This window comes from Malaclemys terrapin, chromosome 8 (assembly GCF_027887155.1).
Source record: "Malaclemys terrapin pileata isolate rMalTer1 chromosome 8, rMalTer1.hap1, whole genome shotgun sequence".
NCBI lineage: Eukaryota > Metazoa > Chordata > Testudines > Emydidae > Malaclemys > Malaclemys terrapin.
Window position 1 is genome coordinate 46,556,668 of NC_071512.1, and position 18,820 is coordinate 46,575,487.

General features: G+C 47.8%; 1 protein-coding gene across 5 annotated transcripts in view; it reads right to left on the reverse strand.

Annotated features, from left to right (window-relative positions):
* DNM3 (dynamin 3) overlaps positions 1 to 18,820 on the reverse strand; it is a 318,627-nt gene that overhangs the window by 195,490 nt on the left and 104,317 nt on the right. For all 5 annotated transcript variants that reach the window (XM_054037812.1, XM_054037811.1, XM_054037814.1 and 2 more), the window contains 2 exons: positions 11,262 to 11,332; positions 340 to 388 (listed from right to left, as the gene is read on the reverse strand). In XM_054037812.1, coding sequence (XP_053893787.1) covers positions 340 to 388; positions 11,262 to 11,332 — 120 coding nt within the window. The remainder of the gene's footprint in view (positions 1 to 339; positions 389 to 11,261; positions 11,333 to 18,820) is intronic.

The window sequence follows — 18,820 nt, forward strand, 5'->3', positions numbered from 1 at the left end:
CTTTGAAATCATTCACAAGTTTGAGCATAATGAAAACTAAATATTTAGAGACAACACAGGAAGAAATTCTGGGTACTTAAGGGCATGGAGGAGGAGATACTGAAGAACAGTCCAGTTAGCAGCAGAATTATTAAAAGTTATAGCTGACAACCTTAATGAAGATGTCAGCTGGTTCTGAAAACTTAAGTAAAGCAAGTAAAAAAAGATGCATTTTATATTATGTATCACGCAAAACTGGTCACATACATTTACAGCAAAAAATAAAAGATACAGCCCATAAAATCAACAACTGAAGTTCACTTGTACATGCAATTATCCATTCTCTTATCAGATGCCTACCTGATTTCCAACTGTACTTTTGTTAACCTGACTGCTTCGTTGTTGGGCACTAAAAAAAAGCAAAGAGAAAAGTTACATTGAGAAAATTTAAATGCTAGATGAGTCCTTAAGCAACAGGCTTTGAAAACAATACAATGACAAAATTTATGAGCCCAGAATCTGAAGCTAAGAAGAAACACAATTCAGTGTCAAATTCACAAGCACACTCAGTTCATGTAAACTTCTGTTAACAGAAAACAGATCAGCACAAACACCTTTTCTGTAATGTACATTGCACTACCATAGTAAATAATCCTTTGTGTTAGGCTTACCATACGTCCGGATTTTCCCGGACATGTCTGGCTTTTTGGGCTCCAAATCCCCGTCCGGGGGGAAATCCCAAAAAGCCAGACATGCGGGGCCGGCGGTGCTGGGCCAGGGGCCGAGCCGGGGGCTCAGGGGCCGGGCCGGCAGTGCCGGGCCTGGGGCTCGGGCCGGCACCCCAGGGCCCGAGCCGACCCAGGCTGGAGACGCCGGGGTGGCCAGACTGGGCCGCGCCTCCTCCCCCCACACCCCCCTTACCTGCTTCAGGCTTCCTGCGAATCAAATGTTCATGGGAAGCAGGGGAGGGGGCGGAGTTGGCGTGGGCGGGGGGCGGGGGCGGGGCTGGGGGCGGGGCCCCGTGGAGTGTCCTCCTTTTGGAGGCTCAAAATATGGTAACCCTACTTTGTGTTGACTTACATGTCTGATGAGGTTACTAAAGACATAAAAAGTTATGGCTCATCTGTGCACAAGTGAAATCTTAGGCAATATAAATATTAAAGAGGGGCAAGAAAAAATGAGTCACTTTAGTTCTTTAGAGCATTGCAGCAAAATCCTCCCCCACTCCATAGGTTCTCTAAAGGCCTAGTCTAGCAGCTCGTTTTGGATATTATTCTAATTTTTATATGCACTTTGAGGATGTAAATATAAAATGAGGGATGAAACCATCACAAAATGTGGTTAAAAAGCTGGAATGTTACAGCAATGCAGCATATTTTAAACTAAGTGTTTTACTCAGTTTCTGAACTTTGCTAATCCCATTACTGAAATGAAACACTCCTCTCTCATAAAAATGCACAGGTCATAATGGCTACAAAGTTTAATTCTAAAGGCATTTATATTACATGATACACTGGTAGCAAGATCACACAGTAAACACATTACTGGAAAAAGAGGAGGAGAGAAGAATCCAAACTTGCTTTGGCTATTAGGTTACTAGATCACCAGGGTAGCCATATGGTGACAGCAAGTTTTGTTTGGAGGCTTCAGGATTAAATTAATTTGTCCCATTTCTACAAATATTAGCATATATTGCAAATCTGCCACAACCATTGCTTTGAAAGTAGGAAGGAGAATAAACATGAGTAAGTTAATTCCAGGCAATATCTGTTTGGATCCCAGATAAGTGGCCTGATTCTGCAGCTACTTGGTGCAGAATTGCCATTCCACAGATTGGCTGAAGAGTTGAGCCTAGGCTTGCCAACTCTGTAATATTTAAAAACGAGACACTCCAGCAAGAGTGCTGGAACCTCCCCTGACCCACCCCTCCCCCCGAGGCCCCGCTCCTGCCTGCCTCTTTCTCCTGAGGCCCTGCCCCCATTCATTCCTCTTTCCCACTCTCTCCATCACTCACTGCTTTTCCCTTCTCCACGACTCCCTGCATGGGTCGGGAGGGACTCGCCTGCAGAGCCGGGGCTGGGAGCTGCAGCCACCCAATGCAGGTAGGGGATGGACCTGACTGAGTAGGGGCTGGCCCAGGTGATGACTCATCGCCTCCCTGCCTGCAATGACCAGATGTTGGGTGTCTGGTCAGTAGATCTGATTGGATACTATCAGGTCTCCTTTTTGACCAGACTTTCTGGTAAAAAAAAAAAAAAAAAACAAACAGGCAACTGGCCACCCTAGTTGAGACCCTATGCACTGATCCTACAAACACTTTACTCAAGTTAACAGTCCACTTGTTTTCAGTGGGCCTACTCATGAGTAACATTACTCACGTGCATGTTTGCAGAACTGGGCCGCTAGTCAATAACCCAAATATCTGGAGACGTGCTGAGGTTTGGTTAGTCATAGTGCCCCCTTTATTGTATTCATCAAGCATAAATTATGGTTAATATTCTACACACACAAAATATGAAGTTAACTCCTCAAAGACAAATAGGTTCTGAGTTACTGTCTCAGTAGCACCCATACAAATTTGCATTTGGAAATATCATTCCATCTTCACTTTTACATGAAACTTTCCTATCAGCTTGCAAAAGATAATTAAATAGGAAACCAATATCACATTAAAAAAGAACAGTCACTGTAGGGACAGTTATGAAATTAAAAGAATTAAAGTTATCTTAAGTTTGGTTAAGAAAATAATGTCTGATTTATAGTTTGCAGCTAGTAAGGAAAAGGCCCCAATCAGCAAGTAAAAGAAGGCCACGAGACTAATAAGTAATATTACCTATTACTTGCAGTGTGGGGCAGGATGTATGGTTCAAAAAGTAACAAATAAAATAAAGAGCAGCAGTAACACGACAAAACAAGGTTCTTAAAAGAAACAAGCACAAACCTTCCCACTGTTCTGTTAGTCAGCAAGAAGAGATAAGAGACCTCGGGAAGAAAGGAGATTGGAAATCTTATCTGTATTAAGACTAGAAATAAGGGTGAATCATCTCAGATGGGTTTTTAGTTGAAGTCAGTCATTGGCAATGGCATCACCGCTGTTTGCACACTCTTAAAGGGTTCATTGCTAATACCTGGCTGATCATGTTGGAGCTGACCAATATGGGTCTAAAGCACCACTGGGTTTTGGCCATTTGGAAGTATCTTTATCAAATGCTTATAAATGTTCGGGTGTAGTGACTGCTTATTTTTAGACTGTTAAGCATGTTTAGAGCAACTGTATAAAATACCATTTGGCCTTTGGACTTAGAAGAATTTATGGTTAAATTAGTGCCTGGTGTTTTCCCATATTAACGTGAACTATGGGGAGGGATAGCTCAGTGGTTTGAGCATTGGTCTGCTAAAACCAGGATTGTCAGTTCAATCCCTGAAGGGGCCACTTAAGGATCTGGGGCAAAATCAGTACTTGGGAAGGGGGCTGGACTTGATGACCTCTCAGGGTCCCTTCCAGTTCTATGAGATAGGTATATCTCCATATATTATTAATATTATTATTATTATTATATTCCATTCTTTCTTAAGCACAGTGATTGGCTTTTTGTTTACCTAGATTAAAAAAATATTGTTCACTTAAGGAATCAATATATATGGCTCTGTTTAGAGAGATTAGATAGATATGGATTAGAGCTGAGCAAATCAGAATTTCTACCTGCAGGGAATTCCAATATTTCACCATTTGTTTTCCTCCCAAATCGGGACTTAAAGTCAAAATATCAAATTTTTTCTCAAAGTTTCCAAAAGATTTTGGTTCTGAAATGGTTCATTTTTATATAACTGAAAAGAAGTGTTTTGACGTTCCCAATCCAAAATGTTTCATTTGAAGTTAATTTGACATTAAACTGCATCTGCTTAAGGTATAGTGGTGCCCCATTGCTCTGATTCTTCCCTATGGGCCAGTCACCCTGGCCAAACTACATCTCTTGCAATGTACCATAGTCATATAATTCCCATGATTGATCATGAGACTCCTTCAGAGGGGAGGCCATGGTGCATCATGGGAAATGTAGTCTGGAAAGCTCAGATTTTGCAAAAACTGCATTTTCTCTGTCAAAAAATTATCTTGACAGAAAGTTCCCAACCTGCTCCAATATAAATGTATTTCTTGTAATACTAAATGTTAATATAGTTGATACTGCATAATTTCTATTGTACTATATATTAAGAATGGTTTAAAAATGTAAACACAAATTATTTACTCATTCTCTTCTGTTGAACACCATTTTAAGAAGCTAGACTTCTATAGTTGAGATGCTTCTTGTCTCCTTAATAATTTCTTCCAGTAGAGATGCTTACTGACAATTGCACTTATCAGAAAATAAGTGTATTGCCATTTTGAGGTCTATGTACACCAGATAATGGGTTTTGAAGCTACTATCACAACTCAAAGTTCTAAGTCACTGGACTCAGCGGGGTGCACTTTGAGCCACCCCTTGCACAGGTACTTAGGTTTCTCCCAGTGATCTAATAATCCATTTCTTTCCAATGGGGGGCAAAAATATCCCTTTAAAGTAATCAGTGAAAGAGAATAAGAAGCAGAGGTTCCAAACCTTCATATCTTTGTGCAGAAAAGGGTGGATGAGTAGTATTCCATTAAAACATACCTCTTCTGAGGGTAACAATTAAACATTAGTAATTCTCTGCAATGTTTATACAAAAAAAATGCGAGACTACAATATGCTGTGAAAAACAAACTGGGTGAACATAGCCTCAGAAGTAAACATAACCATTTCCTTTGTTTAATATATCGGTAGGTAATAGCCCCCCAAAATACAGCAGCGGGTAAAGGAAATCCAGGGGCAACACAAAAGAAATAAAACTCTTGGGGAGGGAGACCGGCACCCTGGTTCCAGGAATATATTGTGTAACCCTGAAAGGTCAAATAGGATTCCTCTTGAGATCTGATCTAAGCAATAATTCTAGAATAATGTACAGAACACAGGTAAGTTGTTTTTCAGAAAGGTTGTGAACCCATTCTAGAAAGATGATATAGAATCATAGGACTGGAAGGGACCTCGAGAGGTCATCTAGTCCAGTCCCCTGCACTCATGGCAGGACTAAGTATTATCTAGACCATCCTTGAGAGGTGTTTGTCTAACCTGCTCATAAAAATCTCCAATGACAGAGATTCCACAACCCTCCCCACGTAATTTATTCCAGTGCTTAACCACCCTGACAGTTAGGAAGTTTTTCCTAATGTCCAACCTAAACTATACTTGCTGCAATTTTACCCTATTGCTTCTTGTCCTATCCTCAGAGATTTCCTTCCTCCTCCTTGTAACAACCTTTTGTGTACTTGAAAACTGTTATCATATACCTCCTCATTCTTCTCTTCTCCAGACTAAACAAACCCAATTTTTTCCATCTTCCCTCACTGGTCATGTTTTCTAGACCTTTAATCATTTGTGTTGCTCCTCCCTGGACTTTCTCTAATTTGTCGACATCTTTCCTGAAATGTGGCACCCAGAATGGGACACAATACTCCAGTTGAGACCTAATCTGCAGATTAGAGCGGAAGAATTACTTTTTGAGTCTTGCTTACAACACTCCTGCTAATACAGTGGTCTCCAACCTTTTTACACCCAAGATCACTTTTTGAATTTAAGGACAACCCAGGGTCTACCCCACCCCTTCCCCAAGGCCCCACTCCTTCCCCAAAGCCCTGCCCTACTCACTCCATTCCCCCACCCCTCCATCGCTCGCTCTCTCTCTCCCACCCTCACTGGGCTGGGGGTTGGGGTTTGGGAGGGGGTGCGGGCTCTGGGCTGGGGCTGAGAGGTTTGCAGTGTGGGAGGGGGCTTCAGGCTAAGCCTGGGGCAACGGCTTGGGGTGCAGGAGAGGGTGCGGGGTGCTGCCTCTGGGAGGGGGTTAGGTCAGGGGCTTGGGGTGCAGGAGGGGGTATGGGGTGCTGGCTCTGGGAGAGCAGTTGGGGTGCAGGCTCCTGCCGGGTAGCACTTACCTCGAGTGGCTCCCAGGCGGCAGCACAGCAGGGCTAAGGCAGGCTCCCTGCCTGCCCCAGCCCCACGCCTCTCCCAGAAGGGCCCAACGCACCCGTGCGGCCCCTCGGGGGGTGGGGGAGGGATACGTGGATCCACACGTTGACCCTCTATGCAGGCATTGCCCCCGCAGCTCCCATTGGCCACAGTTCCCCGTTCCTGGCCAATGGGAACTGCGGGGAACAATGCTTGCAGGCAGGAGCAGCGCACAGAGACCTCTGACCCCCTCTCCCTTCCCAGGGCCGCAGGGGTGTGATGGCCACTTCCAGGAGCAGCATGGGGCTGGGGCAGGCAGGGATCCTGCTTTAGCGGCAGCCCCGCTATGCCGCCAAAGAGCACAATCAACCGGGAGAGTCTCCAGGATCGACCAGTTGATCACAATCAACCGGTTGGTGACCACTGTGTTAACAGATCCCAGAATGATGTTTGATTTTGTTTGCAGTAATGTTACACTGTTCACTCATATTTAGCTTGTGATCCAGTATGACCCCCAGATCCCTTTCTGCAGTACTCCTTCATAGGCAGTCATTTCAAGTGGAGTACTTTGCATTTGTCCTTATTCAATTTCATCCTATTTACTTCAGACCATTTCTCCAGTTTGTCCAGATCATTTTGAATTTTAATTGTATCCTCCACAGCACTTGCAACCCCTCCCAACTTGGTATTGTCTGCAAACTTTATAAGTGTACTCCTCTATGCCATTATCTAAATCACTGATGAAGATATTGAACAGAACCAGACCCAGAACTGATCCCTGCGGGACCCCACTTGATATACCCTTCCAGGGTGACTGTGAACCACTGATAATTACATTCTGGGAATGGTTTTCCAACCAGTTATGTATCCACCTTATAGGAGCTCCATCTAAGCTGTATTTCCCTAGTTTGTTTATGAGACGATCGTGCAAGACAGTACCAAAAGCCTTACTAAAGTCAAGATATACCACATCCATAGCTTCCCCCCATCCACAAGGCTTCTTACCCTGTCAAAGAAAGCTATTAGGTTGGTTTGACATGATTTATTCTTGACAAGTCCATACTGACTTACTTATCACCTTATTATCTTCTAGGTATCTGCAAAGTGATTGCTTAATTATTTGCTCCATTATCTTTCCAGTTAGTGAAGTTAAGCTGACTGGTCTGTAATTCCCTGGGTTGTCCTTATTCCTCTTTTTATAGATTGGCACTATATTTGCCCTTTTCCAGTCCTCTGGAATCTCTCCCATATTCCATGACTTTTTGAAGATAACCACTAATGGCTCAGATATCTCCTCAGTCAGTATTCTAGGACATATTTCATCAGGCCTTGGTGATTAGAAGACATCTAACTTGTCTAAATAGTTTTTAACTTGTTCTTTCCCTATTTTAGCTGCTGATCCTACCTCATTTTCACTGGCATTCATTAAGTTAGATGTCCAACTGCTCATGAACTTTTTAGTGAAAAACAAAAAAGTCATTTAGCACTTCTGCCATTTCCACAATTTCTGCTATTGTTTCCCCCCCTCATCGAGTAAGGGGCCTACCCTGTCCTTGATATTTCTCTTTATGTCTCAAGCTAGTTTAATCCTGTTTTGTGCCTTGGTGTTTCCGATTTTGTCCGTACATATTTGTGTTATTTGTTTATATTCATCCTTTGTAATTTGACCTAGTTTCCACTTTTTGTAGGACTCTTTTTTGAGTTTCAGATCAATGAAGATAGACTCATAGACTTTAAGGTCAGAAGGGACCATTATGATCATCTGGTCTGACCTCCCGCATGATGCAGGCCACAAAGCCGTCCCTACCCTTTCCCTTGACTCTACTGTTGAAGTCCCCAAATCCTGTGGCTTAGAGACTTCAATTAGCAGAGAATCCTCCTGCTAGCGATCCCTGCCCCATGCTGCGGAGGAAGGCCAAAAACCTCCAGGGCCTCTGCCAATCTCAAGATCTCCTAGTTAAGCTAGGGTAGTCTCTTGCCATACTTCTTATGATCCACTACTTTCTTATCTAAGGCTGCACTCATATGTCCACTACTGATTGACATGGGCTGTCTGCAATTCACTTTTTCATTCCTGACACATAAGTTGCCACCAGATGTGTTTTGTGGAACACTGCCCAATCCTGTGTCTTCAGGGCTTCCAAATACAAGAGGAAAGATTCTGCTACTTTTTGTGATAAACATTACCTAAAGGTCTTCAGAGCATTCAGGACTACCCTCATCTCCAGAACATTCACGTGCAGCTGCTATTCCTGAAGACCAAGGATGTTGGAAGAGGTGGCCCTTCATATCAGCTCCCCATCCCAGGAACAAATATACGTGGTCACTCGGTTTTGCAATGGAGAAAATTTGAAATCAAGACTTCATTGACATATAACCATTGTAGCTATCAGGCCAATCTTTTGCTGCATGGCTCTTGCTGATCCGGCTGGCTCTGAAAATCCTTTCCCTTATGTCCTGGACCCTATTCCAGAGCAAGAAGGCTTTGAGTTGAGCTGTGTCAAGTAAGGCCCTTGTATACTCCAACTGGTTTCTGGGAATAAGTTGGGACATTGACTAGTTTATCTTAAGTCCTAGTGGCACCAACATACCAATTGAGAGGCACTGCTTCTTATATCCCTTCCAGATTGCTATCCAAATATCCAGAAAGAGAAAAAATACACAGTTCTATCAGTGTAAATACATAGGCACTACCACCAACTATAGCTCATAGCTATCCCTTTCCTCTAGGAGAGGTACAATTGATCTCTAAAACCCAATTTTGAATTTTCCCTTAACCAGTTACCAATGGAAGTCTTTAACATTCAGAACAGGCTCAAATACTCCCTTTCTTTTGACCAATAGCACAGGCTCAATGACATCCTTTTGTCAGAAGGGATTAGATTTACTGCAGCTTCTCTTCAGGATGCTGAATTACAGCACATTCTGGAAGGGAGAAATTTGTAATTCTGAGTCATGCGTGTCCAAGAAGGGCCTTGCATGATAAATGGACTCTAGTCTTGCTCTAATAGTAAGGGAGTACAAGACAGGCTGGCTAGTCACTCCAGAATTCAGAAACCTAGAGTTTTCTTCCAGAAGGAAGGCAAAGTGACTTTGCACGCACTGGGCACCGCAGAATCCAGAGCATATGTATGTGCTGGTTTCTTGGCAGGTGCTTTCCTTAGAAGATAAAAGAAAGAGGAGGAGGAGGAGGGGAGGATAACCTGAGAGAATGAGGGACAGATTTAATTATCTCAGCTTTCATAAGACTAACATCCATTTTCCCCCATCTTCAAAGTTTCATGGTCCTGAAACTTCTGGTGAAACCATCACACAAAGCCAAGGCCTAGTAAATGCAACAATGTGTCCGCAAGCATCAGTGGCACAGACAGCTGTCCCCATTGTTGTATCACCAAAGGATAGCCACACCCTGGCTTTGTCCACTCCTTCACAAGTCAGTTTCTTACAAACTCTTTGCTCCAAACCCTTGGAGGTGGGGGGTACACAGTTCCACAGCTTGAACTGGTGTTTTCCCATATAGAACACATACTGTTGTTCCCAATGTGAGCTGACAATATCCCAGATTGAAAAAATCTGTGTCCAAGGGCATCCTATGGAGTCATGCTATGGCACTATCATGATTGCGGCTGCCTCCATCACCATAATCTTTTGGAGAGGGAGGGAGAAATAATCTGAGGATATCCCTCCATTTTCCAATAACCATCTTGGAGACATCCAGAGTGGTATGAAGCTGCTGCCAAACCTCACCAACTGGTCAAGCCTAAGATGGAAGAGGGGCACTTGTTACATCATTTGGGAAATGAGGCCAAACACCTCAAAATCACAGCCTTGGGGTTTTCCTGGATTGTCTGCACATCAAATGGAAAAAAGGATCAGCCCATACTGGAGAGAATTATCTTGCTCTTCTTCCCTCAGAGATAGTTCTTGGCTTCTGCTACTATTATCCTCTGTATCCAAACAGCAGTCTTGCTCGTTTTCAGCAGTGTCACTGTCATCCTAAGCAGGCAGTGTAGTGAGTACTAAATCAATGCTGCTAAAATCTGTATTAGCAACTGTGCACCAATGCTACCAGTAACGGCTGCACCAAAGGCATCTGTGCATCAAAAGCTGTCTCCAGAGACAGTTCAAGGTCAAGAGACTAGGCTGGGCTGGACTTGAGACCTCTGGAGGTTCCTTCCAGCCCTACATTTCTATGATTCTATAGAAGGTGAGAGACGCAGTTCCAGGTCAAGAGATGCATTTCCAGTGAGCCCTGAAGTCAGACTAGGACAAAGCAAGAGAATCCAGTCTAGACCTACAGTAGGGGGCACAGTCAAGTATTAAGTGTCCTGAGGGTGAGCCTCTATGTGATGGGGTGTCCACACCACACTAGGCCTGAGTAGGAAAAAAAGGCCAATTATCCCCATGGCAGGCTGCCCCTGAAGGAGAGTCAGGGCCGGCTGAGCTGAGGAGATGAAGGAGATAAAGCCCAGCAGGGCAGGGGCAGGCTGAGCTGTATAAAACCAGGAAATAGAGAGCAAGAGGGGGCAGCAGGAAAGAACTGGGTGCCACTCCATAGAGATGATGGGAATTAGCAAAAGACAAGGAGGAATCCCAGGAGAAGTATGCCCAGGGGTCCTGCCTGAGAATACAGACGCTGGCAACAACCTGAGAAGAGGTGAAATCGCCACACGGAGCAGAGGAAGCTCCAGTGGTGACCAAAAGGGGGCAGGGGCAGAAGACAGAAGAGAGGTAGGAAAGAGCCCAGGGAAAGAGCAACAGGGTTCAAGCCTGCACAGACTGCGGTTGCTGGGTTTAGGGTCCCTGGCTGGAACCTGGAGCAGTGGATGGGCCTGGGTTCCACTGCCAGCCACTGGGGAAGTGGCACAGTTGGGGCAGTGGACTGAAAGACTGTCTGAGATGGTTCGTCCAGTGGGACTTTGATACCACAGAAGAACTACTACAGTGACCTGGCCAGAGGGCCAAGCCATGAAGAGGGAGCACCCTGAGTCATGAAGGAGGAAGTAACCTGAGTCCAGAGACAGAGAGACAGACACACTACAGGGTACGCAACTGAAGGCATACAGGGCATCAGACTGGTCAAGAGCTAATCCCCAGATGAACCACCAGGAGGTGCCCAACAGTGAATAGTGAACCGCATTACACGCTATTTGAATGTCTCGAGGTTGGCAGTAGGCATCTCCACCATTCTAAATGTTTCAGGCTATTTTTTCCTTAAATTAACAGTGGATCTGTATAATAAAGTCTCTGTATACATACTTTGCAAAGCCAATGAAGTCTTCATGGTTGGTATTGATGTAAGATACCTGGATATCAATTAGCAGCAGTACCTACCAGGAAGAAAAAAAGGAAAAAGAAAATTTGAGTTTGCTGCATTATTGAATATTGTCTTTTATAATCATTCTGGCCAAAAGCAGTACTACCTACTAAATCAAATCTTGTTTCTTTACTTATTTAACAAACTAGGCTATAATGGAACTATCAGTCAACTACCTCCCTCAGCTTTCTTACAGTTGCCTCATTATCAGCTTCTGTAAAATTTAATTAAGACTAACCATTTTAGCCAAAGGGGAGTTTAATACATATCACAGATTCTAGCACTATATTTTGCAGGATAGGCAATATTTGGTCTCTTATTGCTACTATTACTACACCAGGCTAGTCAGGAACCTCTATGAAGAATTAGGGCTCTATGGTGTTAGGCACTGTACAAACATGTAACAAGTCTGCCCAATGACCTTACAGTTGAAGTGTTGGACAGGATAAAACAGGTGGATGAAACTAACAGGGGTGGGCTGGTGGGTGAAGTAACAAAATGAACAGTTTAGCAAAACAGAGGTTTCAGCTTGCTACTTGAGTAGCCTTGATCTGTTGGTGTCTCAGATGGATAATTGTACTGAAACATCATGATCAATTTAACCTGGAAATATCTTAATACACACAAAGAAAAGACCGCCCTCCTGCAGCCTTCCTAAAGTGTGTGCCAGGACAGTGCAGACATGACCCCGCTTTCCTCCTGCCATCTTTTCAGATGCTTGCTCCCCAGCAGGGATCAGGAATGAACCATCCCTGTGCTCTGAGGAATGCAGGGACTGCTACAATAGAAGGCCCTTGCTCAACCACGCAAAGAAGGGGAAAGGTTTTTTGCATGGCTCTCCTCCCCTAGCAAAAGCCTCATGAGTTGAGGGCACGGGCCAGTCACAGGTGTTTAACTGTAGTGTAGACATCCCCTAAGTGTGTAAAACTGCATAATTATCAAAACCTCTCCAAGTCTATGCCTCGGGGCAACAACTTACTATTGCCAGAACACTGTGGGTAAGAATACTTTGATGCATAGGCCCTATTAAAGAAAACTAATAAGAGTTTTAATTTGATAAAATAATGTAATGTGACCTTCCTACTAGGATACCAATCTCTCTATATCCAACAAAAACCACTATGGAAAAAATAGTTACTTCTGAGTAAAGTCTTTACTACTGAATGCCTTATTGTGCCTGGGCATTGCATCAAACAATCCTCTTCACCAAGTCCTATACCACTAGACTACACAATTTTGCTCCTTTTCTTGTGTAATTGGTTTTTCTCATGAAATCCAATATTATTTTTAAACCCCTTTCATTTCACCAAAAATTTGTACAATTGCCACTGCAGAGCTCCCAGAACACTGTACCCCACAAAGATATTTTCTTTTTATTCCTCAAAGGGGAGATTTTCAAAAGGCAGAGGGGAGCCCAACTTCCACTGAAAGTCAATGGGAGCTGAACAAAAAAACTTCAGAAACAGACTTCAAAGAGAAACAGCAGAACTAAAATTCATATGCAAATTTAACACCATTAATCTGGGTTTGAACAGAGACTGGGAGTGGCTGGCTCATTACAGAAGCAGCTTTTCCTCTCCTGGAATTGACACCTCCTCATCTATTATTGGGAGTGGACTACATCCACCCTGATTGAATTGGCCCTGTCAACACTGGTTCTCTACTTGCGAAGTAACTCCCTGCTCTCCATGTGTCAGTATATAATGCCTGCATCTGTAACTTTCACTCTATGCATCTGAAGAAGTGAGGTTTTTACCCACGAAAGCTTATGCCCAAATAAATCTGTTAGTCTTTAAGGTGCCACCAGACTCCTTGTTGTTTTAATGGAAGCTGAGTGGCTCGGCTTGGGCCTTCTGAATGTCTCCCTACTAGCCTGACCAATTTTAATACAGTAATTGTTAACAGCATAAGTAAATTATAGGTACATGTATCACTGTCTGTGCCTGGACACTGTCAGATTTGCATACAATTTGAACAAAAAGAAGTTAGAAGCTCTCTGAATTCACATACATAGGAAGCTGATATTTTCTCCTCATCTCTGGGCACGTGAGAGGAAGGAAAAAGACAGTTACCTTTTCGTAACTGGTGTTCTTTGAGATGTGATGCTCATGTCTATTCCACAATAGGTGTGCGTGCTTGCCATGTGCACTGGTGCCGGAAGTTTTTCCCCTAGCAGTACCTGTAGGGGGGGAGCGCCCCCCGCAAGCCCTGGAGTGGCACCTGCCTGGCGCGGTATAAGGGGAGCTGCATGCTCCCCCCACTCTCAGTTCCATCTTGCCAGACAACTCCGGCAAGGAGGGCAGGATGTGGAATAAACAGGAGCAACACATCTTGAAGAATACCAGTTACAAAAAGGTAACTGTCTTTTCTTCTTCGAGTGATTGCTCATGTGTATTCCACAATAGGTGATTCCAAGCTATACCTTCTGGAGGTGGGTAGGAGTTCCCAAGTTCTCAGGATGGAGTACCACCCTGCCAAAATCCGGCATCATCCCTGATTTGGGAGACCATCGCATAGTGCGAGGTGAACGTGTGAACCAAAGACCATGTGGCAACCCTACAAATGTCCTGTATAGGGACGAGGGCCACGAAGGCAGCCGACGAGGCCTGCACCCGAGTCGAGTGCGCCCTCACAATGGGTGGCGGGGGGGACACACGCCAACTCATAACAGGAGCAGATACACGAAGTGATCCAGTTGGAAAGCCGCTGAGTGGAAATCGGCTGGCCTCTCGCGCGCTCAGCTGAGGCGGCGAAAAGTTGTGAGGACTTTCTGAATGGCTTGTTCTGCTCGAGGTAGAAAGCAAGAGCCCGCCTCACATCGAGCGTGTGGAGACGGTGCTCCTCACTAATCATGTGAGGCTTGAGGCAGAGGACTGGTAGAAAAATGTCCTGACCCATGTGGTAGGCAGAGACCACCTTCGGGAGGAACGCGGGGTGTGGGGCGGAGCTGGCCCTTGTCCTTATGAAAGACCATATAAGGCAGCTCGGAGATCAGGGCCCTGAGCTCCGAGACCCGACTGCCCGACGTGATAGCAAACAGGAAGGCCACTTTCCACGAGAGGTGAGACCGGGAACACATGGCTAACGGTTCAAACTGAGGCCATGTAAGACAAGCCAGCACCAGATTCAGGTCCCATTGTGGGACCAGGGGCTTAGAATATAGGTAAAGCTGGTCCAAACCCTTAAGGAACCGGCCAGTCATAGCATGGGAGAACACAGTGTGTCCTTGCACCAATATGGCCGCCAGGTGCACCCTGACGGATGAGGGCGCCAGGCCCTGGGCCCTCAGGTGGAGGAGGTAATCAAGAATAAGCTGGATCGGGGCGGCTGTTGGGGACACACCTTGGTCCGCCGCCCACCTAGAAAACCGAGACTACTTAGCCATGTAGGAGCGGCGAGTGGAGGGCCGTCTACTTTCAAGGAGGACGCACTGAACCTGTTCTGAGCATGTCCTTTCCTCGCCACCTAGCCACTGAGCAGCCATGCCGTGAGGTGAAGAGCTGCCAGGCTGGGGTGGAGGAGACGGCCCTGGTCCTGAGAGGGCAGGTCCGGGCGGAGCGGCAACGGCCATGGCAGAGCCACCACCAGGCCTGAGAGGGTCCCGTACCAGTGCTGCCTGGGCCATGCTGGGGCAATGAGGAGGACCCTGGCTTTGTCCATCTTTATTCTCTCCAGGACCTTGCTGATCAGAGGGAACGGGGGAAAGGCATAGAGAAGCTGGCCTGACCAGGACAGGCTAAAGGCATCGGAGATAGTGCCTTTCCCATTGGCCCCCCCGGAGCAGAACCGGGGGCATCGTCGGTTCTGCCGGGTCATAAATAGGTCCACCTGGGGAGTTCCCCACCTTCAGAAGAGCTGGTGGGCCACTTCCGGGTGTAGAGACCACTCGTGCTGAGAGGAAAAGTCTCTGCTCAAGTGATCCGCCCTCAAGCAGGTGAAAGGCTTTTAGGTGGATGTCGTGAGCTATACAGAAGTCCCACAGACTGAGGGCTTCGTGGCAGAGGATCAGGCCCCGCCTTGCCTGTTGATATAGAACATTGAGGCTGTGTTGTCCGTAAGAACCCTGACTACCTTGCCCTTCAGGTGCGAGCGGAAGGCCATACAGGCCAGTCGCACCGCCTGAGTTCCTTGATGTTTATATGAAGGGTTAGGTCTTGCAGAGACCACAGGCCTTCGGTCTGAAAATTCCCCACATGGGCCCCCCAGCCCAGGTCCGATGCATGGGACACCAGCTCCAACGATGGGGCCTGGTCCCTGAACGGGACCCCTTGGAGCATGTTGCTTGGGGCGGACCACCACTGCAGGGAGGTGATCACCAAATTCGGCATGATGAGGACCTTGCCCATTCTCTCCGTGACCGGGAGAACTTTAAGGCCAGTCAGAGCTGGAGAGGCTTCATCCTGAGTCTGGCGTGGTGGACCACATACTTGCACACCAACATGTGACCTAGCAGCTGCAGGCAAGCCCTGGCTGTCATCACCGGGAACATTGCGATTGAGTTGATGAGCCCTATCAGGGTCTCGAACCTGACTGGGGGGAGAGAGGCCCTGGCCGACGTTGCATCCAGGAGCGCCCCGATAAACTCTATGCGTTGGACCAGGACTAACGTGGACTTGGTATTATTTACCATCAGGCCCAGGGTGGTGCATGTGGACAGGAGGAGTGCCACATGATCCCTCACCTGCGATCAGGAGGTGCCCTTGACCAGCCAGTCGTCCAGATAGGGGAATATCTGGACCCCCGGCGCCTGAGGTAGGCCGCTACTACTGACATGCACTTTGTAAAGACCCTGGGGGCAATGGACAGACCAAACAGGAGGACTGTGAATTGGTAGTGATTCTGTCCCACCACGAAATGGAGGAAGTGCCTGTGCCCTTCGAATATGTGGATGTGGAAATACGCGTCCTGTAGATCGAGGGCAGTGTACCAGTCCCCGGGATCCAGAGAGGGGATAATGGAGGCCAGGGAAACCATGCGGAACTTGAGTTTCACCATGTACTGGTTCAGACCTCGCAGGTCCATGATGGGCCTGAGCCCCCCTTTGGCCTTCGGGATAAGGAAATACTGGGAGTAATACCCCTTGCCCAGGAACTCCTTGGGCACCACATCTATCGCTCCTAGTTCCATGAACCGCCTGACCTCCTGCTCAAGCATAGCCTCGTGTGATGGGTCCCCCAAGAGGGATGGGGGGGGCAAACTGAAGGGTGTAACCTCGGGAGATGGTGTTGAGGACCCATCGGTCCGAGGTGAGCCACGACCATTCCGGGAGGAAAGCACACAACCGATTGGAAAAAGGGAGCTTTATTGGGGGTGGATCCCTGCTGAGAACTGGCCAGGTACCCCCGAGCATCCCGTCAAAAAACGCCTTTTACCTGCCTGCTTGCCCTTAGAGGACCCAAGCTGGGGGGCAGGCCGAGACTGCTTTTGCGGGCGTTTTCTATAGTCCTACTGCTTCTTATGGGTGGCCTCGTACTTCGGGAGGGCGGCCTGGGCAGAAGCCTGCTGTGGCTTGAACTTGGGTTTTGCAGGAGCAGGGACATAGAGGCCCAAGGTCTGGAGGGACATGCGGGAATCTTTCATGCCATGCAGCCCTGTGTCTGTTTCCTCAGCAAACAGAGCATTCCCGTCGAAAGGGAGATCCTGCATTGACGATTGCGCTTTGCTGGATAGCCCAGAGAGCAGGAGCCATGACGCTCATCTCACAGACAGCGCTGAGGTCATGGATCGTGCGGCCATGTCCGCTGCATCCGAAGCAGCTTGCAGGGATGCCCTTGCGGCCGCTGCCCCTTCCTCCATGAGTGCCTTAAACTCCTTTTTATTGTGCTCTGAGAGTGAATCCTTGAACTTGGGGAGGGATCCCCAGAGATTAAACTCGTAGCGACCCAGGAGAGCCTGATGGTTTCCTACTCTTAGCTGGAAGCTTGACGATGAATAAACTTTTCTCCCGAAAATATCCAGCCTCCGAGAGTCTTTGTTCTTAGGGGTCGGGGCTGGCTGCCCCTGCTGTTCCCTGTGGTTGACCAACTCAACCACCAAGGAGTTGGGCACCAGGTGGGTATACAAACACTCATGCCCCTTAGTGGGTACAAAGTACTTGCGTTCCACCTTCTTAGAGATGGGAGCCAATGAGGCTGGTGTTTGCCACAGGGCATTTTAAATCCTTGTCACCCCTTCATGGAGCGGCAAGGCCATCCTGCTCGGTGCCAAGGGGGACAGCACATTGAACAGGGAGTCTGAGGGCTCCTCCATTTCCTCTGCTTGGAGGTGGAGGCTCGCTGCCATCCTTTTTAAGAGGTCTTGGTGGGCCCGATAGTCCTCCTGCGGGACGGAGTGGGGGCGTGGCCACAATCAGCTCCGCCGGACGGGGCGAGGAGGCTGGTGTGGTACTTTGGGTGTCAGCCAGCACCAGAGGATCCACCACCTGGTCGGACTCCAGGCACGCTGCTGAGGACATGGGTCCCACTGACTTCTTTCTTGGCAGTCTAGGGATGGAGGCCAACAGTGCTTCCGACGCCCCGGCCACCGAGCAAGTCCCCACCAGGGCCTGCACCAGAGGCCCCGGTGCCCACTGGTACCACTGGGCTCGCCACAACGCTCAGTGCCATTGCACTTGCTGAGGCACCGCACCGGTGGGGCCGGCCGTTCGGGCTGGCTAGCCTGGCCTGTAGACAGGCAGCTGTGAGCGGAGGCTGGGCTGGCATACAACCCACTGCTGCCTCTGCACCGGGAGTAGCAGTGGTGCTGGGATCTACGTAGGCCACGGGACCGCGATCTCAAGGTGGAGGAATGGCACCGACGGTAGTAGCTGCTCCACAAACAGCCTCGACGGGCAGACCCACGACAGCGAGACGCCAGTGATCGACACCCGGGGCTACGGTGCCTTAACGGAGACTTGGAGCGGGAGTCCAAGCGGGAAGAGCGTCGATGGTCATGCTGCGACCGATTGTGGTACCTCCGAGACGAGGCCAGTTGGCAACGTCCATCACGGTCCCGTCGATTTTTGCTCCGAAGTCGAGCGGTGCCCGGAGTCCTGGTCGGACGGCACCCATCCAAACAGTCTGGCCGGAGTCGAGGGCAATCCACATGGCCTGAGCCCTGAATGGTTGCTGGGACATGAGTGGTGTCAGGAATGTTCCCTCGACCGAGACCAGTACCAGGCCGGCCGCAACTGCAGTGATCCCAGTGGCGGCTTGCCCCTGGAGCGTGAAGGCCGACATCAGCGGAGCTCTGGGCACCAGCATGGACATAACATCGCTGGCAACCTGAAGGGCTTTGGGCGTAGATGGCATCCGGACATCCGGAGAGGCCTGCTCCGAAGAGGCCAGGCTACTCCGCTCAATATCAGTCGGAGGCCTAGGGCCTGGTGGGGATCGAGGGCTGCCCGACATGGGGCTAGCCTCTGTCCCAGACTTCCCTCGGTGCCTTTGTGTAGAGGGCGTCTTTCCGGTCCTCTTGGTGTGCCCCGTGGATGGGGAGCGGTGCCGACTGGTCGATGGTACCG